This window comes from Pangasianodon hypophthalmus, chromosome 22 (assembly GCF_027358585.1).
Source record: "Pangasianodon hypophthalmus isolate fPanHyp1 chromosome 22, fPanHyp1.pri, whole genome shotgun sequence".
NCBI classification, from domain to species: Eukaryota; Metazoa; Chordata; class Actinopteri; order Siluriformes; family Pangasiidae; genus Pangasianodon; species Pangasianodon hypophthalmus.
The window spans coordinates 1,293,519-1,301,772 of record NC_069731.1 but is presented as its reverse complement, the minus strand read 5'-3'; the positions used below and the strand labels follow the sequence as shown (position 1 = coordinate 1,301,772).

Here is an 8,254-nt window from a genome sequence, read left to right as displayed (position 1 = left end):
CCAAACTGGTTTTCTCAGCCACTTAATGTACTTGTGTTGAGGCCATGGCTTAAACCTTTTATATTTTACCATGTTTTACTTATCTTCCAGGTTATTTGTGCAAGTAACAAAAATTGACTGTTGCACCTTTAATCGAAAACTAATACAGGATTCAAAATGGATTATTTAAAACTGATTAAAAAAATAAATACAGCTGTTTGAGGAATAAACAGTAGGAAACAAATCTATTTATGTATTCTGTTCACACATACTGAGCTCTTTCCTGACTATCACGTGATCTTAACTCAGAATGCTCCTCTGTTATGCATCAGCATCTATACTGCAGAGATGGAACAGCTCCACGTAAATGCCCATGCTTTTGGAATGGGATGTCCAACAAGATCATATGTGATGGTCAAGTGTCCACATATTTTGGCCATACAGTGTATTTCTGAATCATAATTGTTTTTTTTAATAACGTGTGTGTGTGTGAGAGAGAGAGAGAGAGAGAGAGAGAGAGAAAGACAATGCATGAGGCCTCTGCTCGTCTTCCTGTCTTAATGCTTTGACACTCTTGTGGTGGCTTAGTTTGTAGCTATATTGGGTATATTCTTTTATTCCAGGAAGTACTTTTAATTCTCACATTTCATGACCAAGTCAGTGAGCTCAGTGTATATACATAGACCCAACACTGAGTGTGTGAAGTTCTTACTGAAGAAGAGATGAAGATGCTGCACTTGGCTACGATTCTGCTCACGCTGTCCGGTATGAAACATCATCTCACTCTTACACACAATTATTGTTCAGAGTTTTAAGTGTTTGCTGATTGATGTTGCAGTGTGTATGGTCAGTTATTGGATTATACACTTCCACAAACACATTACACCGTCTAATGTTAGTGAATGTTTGATTTCAAGCTGATGAAAGATTTCTGATGGTGGTGATTAAGTAAGTTTCAGTAATAAGAAACAAAACAACATTAGTAATTAACTATCATTAAAATCTCAGTGCACTGCTAAGATCAAGATTCAATTCAATTTTATTTGTATTGTATATCGCTTTTAACAATGGACGTTGTCACAAAACAGTGGAACAGAAATATATAAATTTGAAATTTATTAGTTTATCCCTAATGAGCAAGCCAGAGGTGATGGTTGCAAGGGTCCTTGAGAGGAACCAGACTCAAAAGGGAACCCATCCTTATCTGGGCGACACTGAATACTGCGATTATAGATAAAAAACAGATAAGACAAAGAACACAAGAGCACCCACTAGACTCCTGCTGTACATCTAACCTCTGACCTTTAACTAACAGACAGAAAAGACCGAGCCCCAGGTAGCTGTACTACATTTCAGACAGGTTGCCATGTGCTGATAAAACCATTCATATCGTCATGTAAGGAAAGTCAGTTTTTTCCAGAGGTAATATTAAGATGAAGACATTTTATGAGGAGTCATGTTTTCCTTCTTTTGGAAAGTCTTTCTGATGGCAGTAAAATCATGCAGTAAGCTAAAAGAATAAGTTAGAATTGTGTGTGCTGAAGGAGCTTTTGAAGAAATAGAAACATTACTGGTTCTGAGGTTACCTTTTGAAAGAGTGCAGAGAGACACATGAGACTTTGAAGACAGGATAAATAGTTGGGTGGAACATTTTGAAAAAGTAATAATGGATAAATATGAATCTACCTGTCAGGACTACATTACCCATCAGCCCCATGCACATCATGAGATCATGCACAGCTGAATCACGTTAAGGTCTAATGAGCTCAAGTATTTCAGTTCTGACACTTGTAACACTCCTTGTCTAGCGTCTGTTGTATTCATTTTGTGTTCCTTTGTGGTTCCATGTTAAGCCTAGTTCTTGTTTTTCTAGTCCATGTTCTTAGTGTTTGTTTTTGTGTCGCACCTCATTTTCATTTATCTGATATACATTATAAATTAGCTCCTTTAAACAGCTGTTCAGCATTCAGGATTATTTAACAAGATTAGCTAACTACAGGGCTGTGGCCTTAGCAAGAGCTTTATACATGCGTTTTTTTTTCCTCCCCAAGAAGGCTTCCTAATGAATAAAACACTTTACTGATTCAGGTCTAGTCTACTGTCTCTATTAAAATATTCAGAATATATCAATTTAATGGAGATGAATAAATTTAATTTGAAATCTGGCTGCTATGATTGTTAATATTTATTTCTCAATGATGCGTTTATGTAACTATTTTAATTTTGAAATTTCAGTCTATTTCTTATTACTGAATTGTACACAATAAAGCGGGATATCTGTATATATTCATGCCACATTTATTAAATTTATACATGTGTATAAATAAACAAAACATTAGGTTAATTACTTTAAAAACATTTTAAATTTTTAAATAAGCCATTGTCCTGTGTGTGTGTGTGTGTGTGTGTGTGTGTCATGGGGGAAAAAGGAATTACACCCTCCCTTGATTCTATGGTTTTATTTATCAGCGCCTAAATAACGATAGGGTGGTCCTCACCAACTTCTGTAAACAAACAAGTAGGTGACAAAAAAACACAAGAGATTTCAATATGTAGTCATTTTTTCCCCAAAAAATAAACCAACATTCAGAAACCAGGCAGGAAAAAATAAACACATCTCTCCTACTTCCACAATTATTAAGAGGGTGAATAGCAGCCAGGTGTTACTAAAAAAAAATAGCACAAGATTAGTAGATTAGTTAATCATCAAGAAGTGTGACTACCTTTTATAAAAGCAGAACTTTTTGCAGTTTGGAGTGTGTCAACATCATGCCAAGAAGAAAGGACCATGACCTCAGAGAAGCAATTGTTGCTGCTTCTCAATCTGAGAAGGGTTATAAGGCCATCTCCAAATAATTTGAAATTTGTCATTCTACAGTGTGAAGGATTGTTTTCAAATGAGATCCTTCAAGACAGTTGCCAATCTTCCCAGGAGAGGGTGTCCCAGTAAATTCAGTCCCAGAACAGATCGTTTAATGCTCAGTGAGATAAAGAAAAACCCTAGAGCTATCATGTGACATACAGGCCTCTGTAAGCACATTAAATGATCATTACAGCATAATTGGATAAAGACTTTCATGGAAGGGTTGGTAGGAAAAAAAGAATATGGAGAATGACTTGGGTTTGCAAAATTGCATCTGAACAAACCACAAAAGTTCTGGAACAATTTCCTTTGGACTGATGAGACCAAGGAGGAGATCTTTGGTCATCATGCACAGTGCCATGTTTGGTGAAAATGAAACACAGCATATTACCACAAACACCTCATACTAACTGTGAAACATGGTGAAGGAGGGGTGATGATTTGGGCTTGTTTTGCAACCAAAGGAGCTGGGAAACTTGCAGTCATTGAGACAATGATGAACTCCATGTTATAGAGACTGAAAAACTCCTAAAGAAAACGTTTTACTTTGGTATTGTTGCTAAATATGGTTTTACATTTGACATGTAGGGTGTACTTATTTTTTCCCACCTGGTTTCTGAATGTTGGTGTAAGTTTTGGGGAAAAAATGACTAAATATTGAAATCTGTTTTTTTTTTTTTTTTTTTTTTTTTTTTTTTTTGTCACCTGAGGTTATTTGTAGAATCTGTAGAAGCTGTACTTTCTTATTCCCATGACTGTATATATGTATCAGATGAACATACGTGAAAACACACAACGTATAAAACAATATATCAGTATAACTTCATTGATCTTCTTTAATCTCCATTTATTTCTCTACACAGGTGTTCTCACTCAGAGCAGTGATTGGGGTGTGAAATATCCCGATAAGCCGATCTGTGCTGTGAGAGGATTCAGTGTCTCCATTCCCTGTAGTTATTCTTATCCAACATCAAATCCCAATATTCAGGTGACACAAATGCTTTGGTGCTCAATGAACTCAAACAGAGAGAAGTGTACAGATCCACCATATATTTATAACAGCTCATCAAACACCAAGTCAGACTATGAGTACACTGGAGACGACAAATCAAACTGCACTTTGTTAATCCACAATCTACAGTTCAGTTATTCTGGAGAGTACAAATTCAGATTTATAACTGTTCAGCCTAGTGACAGATACACAGGTGATCCTGGAGTGACTCTACAAGTTGCAGGTAAATTTTAATGATTAAAATAAAAATCCAAATAATTCCTTATCTGTATAATTTACTTTCCTCACCTATAGGAATAAATGAAATAATTTTGTTGACATCTTTCTCTTCATGAACCGTGAAAGTAGACTTGAGTCCAGCTTTAATTTTTTCATTCAGCTGATGTTTATTATTCAATAACGAGATCTTTTGCTGTGTGAGAAATCCTGATTCACTGACGTGGAGTCTTTCCTGCTCTCTGAAAAAGATTTAAAGGTGTCACTAATCAGGCTGAGTGGAAACGGAATCCTTAAACAAGGAGACTCGTTAAATCTGACGTGTGATGTGAACTGCACACACAGTTCCTCACAGTTTGTGTGGTCTAAGAACAACGAGCAGTTAAACACATCAGGACCCGTTCTTCACTTTCCTGCTCTAACCGTGAGGGATTCTGGGAATTACACCTGCACTTGGAAAACCAATGAGGCGTCAGGATCTGAAACGATCAGCCTTCAGGTCGAGGGTGGGTCCATCTGCTCACAACATTCCTGAAGTTTAAATATCACACTGTCTCTAATGATTGCTGAAAGAAATAAAGTGACATATTCAGATAAATATTCACATGTTAATTCAATATTGTTGTTTTCTTTTCAACAGGTGAAAATCCTGGTCATTGGTCAATCTGGATCATTGTTTTAGTGACAGCTGGAGTGATTTTCATCGTCTTAGCTGTCCCAGCTGTGATTTACAACAGGAGGTAAAACTCTACATATTTCCATACAATACAATCTACACAGTGTTAAAAAAAATCACATCCTGTGTTGGACTTTAATCGAGTCTCAGGATTTAGTTTCAGTTGTAGATTTTTAGCTCTACTTGATTGTTCCTTACTCTTTTTTAATGAGATGTGTGAGATCAGTGTGTGTTCTAGGCCATGTCCATGTGCACTGTGTGTTTTCCTGCTTCTGTTAGGAGGAAATTTAAAGCTCCAGAAAAAAACGGGAGGGAAAGTGGAGAGAAAACACAGGTATGACCTTTTCAAAGAAATATGTGTTTAATTGCACTTTTAAAAAGTATAGGATTTAAATAGAATTTTAAATAGAACTTTATATGTACTCTTTAATACATACAAAATGTGGTATTTTGACAACACTGAGAACACAAGTGTATTTAAATTGTAATTAAATTATGTTTAAATATACCTTAAATGCATTTAGTCGTGCCTTGAGCACTTTTTTCTAACAATTTAATTGTACACAATTTGATGCAAGAATATAATTTGTAGACACAGTTGTTATTACACTTGAAGTACATTGTAAATACACTACTAAAACATAATTTACTTTTTTTTATTATTGTTTTAAATAATACACTTTAATTTGATAAGAGTTAAATATACTTTTAGTTCATGTAGACCTCAGTATGTTAAGAAACATGTTTATTTAAGTGAACTTCCTTACAGCATGCTGAAGAATTATTTACAGGGTTATTTTAATAAAATACACTTTAATAAAATACAGCAAAGTATAGTTCATGAAAAATGTAGTTTTAATACTATTTACCTGAAGAACACTATTTATGCACTTAAGTAGGAATCGTTTTCACAAGGGATGGTCTTAAGAAATGATGAACACAGCACAGTTTAGGGTTCCCCGTGTTCTAGCACACGCAGTGGATTTATTGTGACTTTTTTATGGCGTTATGTTTCTTCAGGGTTTTCAGGTCTGCTGTATTACAAGACTCTTTTTCATGTTGATCTCTTTTATTTTATTGTATTTTATTTCATTAGCAGGTTAATAATAGACAATTCAAGCCCTGTTTTTTTATACGTATACTCTGCAGTTGTTTAAGTCTTGAGTTTGGTTTTGTTGGGTGTCGAGGAGCAAGTTCTCCAAAAACTGCAAAGTGGGCCTCATGGGGAAAAAGCGTCTGATGTAGACTGTCCTAAAGCAGCGTATCAACTGATTCTCAACATGATTTTCAGATGATCTTTATCTTACTTTTAACACCACGTCTAAAAGGTTATCAGCTGATGTTACACGAACTGGAGCTGAAATTCTGACAGAACTGGGGACGAGCTGATCATCTACTAAACATCAACAGACTTAAACTGGACAAATAATGTGTTACTGATTATTTCCCACACTGCTGCACAGTAGAACTGGTGATGCTTGCATTATGTTTCTACAGACAAAGCCACAGTTAAACCAAGTTTCTCAAGTTCCTGATGAAGAAATGATGAACAAGGAGGAAGTGACTTACTCGTCTGTCCAAAACAAAGCAACAACAAAAGGGTAAAAAAACAATAATGCAATATACAGTGGAACTTGCTTTTAAAATACAGTTTAATAAGTTGTGGAAATTATGTTGTTGATGATATAAAACCGATATCATGATAAATTATGTCACAGTATGCTTCTCTGAAATCTAATGGATATCTTCTTTAATAAATTAATTAAATAGCTGAAAGCAGATGATTTGATGGTAAAATTTTGTACAATAACTTTACAAATGTCTTTTCAGTTTTATAAATCAGTTGTTTTAAAATGAAACACTACTGTACTGCTGGCAGTTTGTGTGCAAACCTGCAATATCATGATACATATCGTGTATCATAGAATGTCTTTGAGAATTGTGATATGATATTTTTGTCATATCACCCAGCTCTAATTGAGAGGAATATAGAATTGTAAAAACATGCACTGTGTTAGCTCTGTTTTTCTCTCTCACCAAGTTCACAGGTCACAGTGCAGCTAAATCAAGTTCCTGAGCCTGATGAAGAAGTGTTAGATAAAGGAGGAGTGATTTATGCATCCGTGTGCATCAAACCCAACAAACCAACCGAACGGTAAGAAAGAAAAACATAAAAATATCCACAGATTAATTGCTTCAAAAGTACGATGTGATTTAAGCTGTTATGGAAAACAGAGGCAGATTAAGACTAAAGGAGAATTGTAAAAGCAGTGTGTATTATCTTATCTTATAATTATCTTATCTTGTAAATAAGGAATAAAACACTCTGTGGTGAGCTGTTATGGCAATTTTATCAACAATAGCATCTTACACTACTGCAATGTCCCAGTGATTACAATTTTTCTTTATTAAAGAACATGTTGTACTTTATATGAGTTTATAATTACTTTAATGCTCTTGAGCATCTGTGAAACAAGTAAGTTCCTGTTCTCACTCGCGTTATCGCAGCTATAAACAGTCTTTTCCTCACCAGCCTCTCATATCTTTAAATGTAAGTGTGTTAGTGAGAAACCACAAAGTGTAGAGTAAAAGCAGTCTAACGTGCATAATTTGTGGCTGATAAACAGGGTTGTGTGCAATTTCAGGCGAGTCCACACTGAGCAGCAGGAGCAGGACGATTCTGTAATCTACAGCGCTGTGAAAAAGGCCTGATGACGCTTTCACACCTCATTCACCCACAGTGCAGATGAGTTTTATTTAGTAATCATCATAATGCCTGTGGTTTCTCCATGCATGTAACTCTGTAGGATTTAAGACTTGCTAATGTCATAGGAAGTGTCAGTTTATTTGCTGTAAACATCTTGTTTGGAAGGAGATTTAAAATGAATTTGTTTAACACATTCTTGTGATTTCTTTATTGTAATTCATGTTGTTTTTGAGTAAACAGCTTCTTTTACTTCTTAGGGTGCTTTAAGCCCTATTCAGACAGGTTTAGTTTTACATGTGGAGATGGATTTAATTTCTCAGGGATTTTAGTTCCACCTGAATCCGTCACGTCAGAAATTGTTTACATACATGCAAATGAACGTGTCTGGAAAGGTTACGCTGTATTTTAAAAAGAACCTGTAGAATAAACAAGAGATAATATATTGTATATCCTGTGTGAATTGACATGTTGATAAAGAGCTTTTAAGTTACTGACTTACTACTAGCCAGGTGCATTTACATTTATGGCATTTGGCAGACGCCCTTATCCAGAGCGACTTACAGAAGTGCTTTGAAGTCTCTATCAATAAATACATCCTGATACTGGTTCACTAGGTCATGGACTAAGAATACCATCAGTCTAGAAGCTCTGTTCGGGAGGTAATATAGTAAGAAAAGCACACAGACACCTGGCAGTTTGAAGACTGCCAGTGACTCAGCTGTTCAGACATCTAGGGGAAGTTCATTAAACCATCTAGGTGCAGGACAGAGAAGAGTGTTGATGCAGGTCTTCCTTGTACCC

General features: G+C 35.5%; 1 protein-coding gene across 1 annotated transcript; it reads left to right on the top strand.

Annotated features, from left to right (window-relative positions):
- The first annotated feature begins 4,185 nt into the window (after positions 1 to 4,185).
- On the top strand, positions 4,186 to 7,826 carry LOC117595784 (uncharacterized). Its single transcript, XM_053227823.1, has 7 exons — positions 4,186 to 4,198; positions 4,322 to 4,576; positions 4,711 to 4,810; positions 5,026 to 5,080; positions 6,244 to 6,347; positions 6,788 to 6,901; positions 7,392 to 7,826. The coding sequence occupies exons 1-7, from the start codon at positions 4,186 to 4,188 to the stop codon at positions 7,456 to 7,458; spliced, it is 708 nt and encodes a 235-aa protein (XP_053083798.1). The 3' UTR covers positions 7,459 to 7,826.
- Positions 7,827 to 8,254: the final 428 nt, after the last annotated feature.

Coding starts and splice junctions, on each gene's coding strand:
- LOC117595784 (XM_053227823.1), top strand. Junction 4,577..4,710: donor GATCAGCCTTCAGGTCGAGG/GTGGGTCCATCT, acceptor TCTTTTCAACAG/GTGAAAATCCTGGTCATTGG. Junction 4,811..5,025: donor GCTGTGATTTACAACAGGAG/GTAAAACTCTAC, acceptor TGCTTCTGTTAG/GAGGAAATTTAAAGCTCCAG.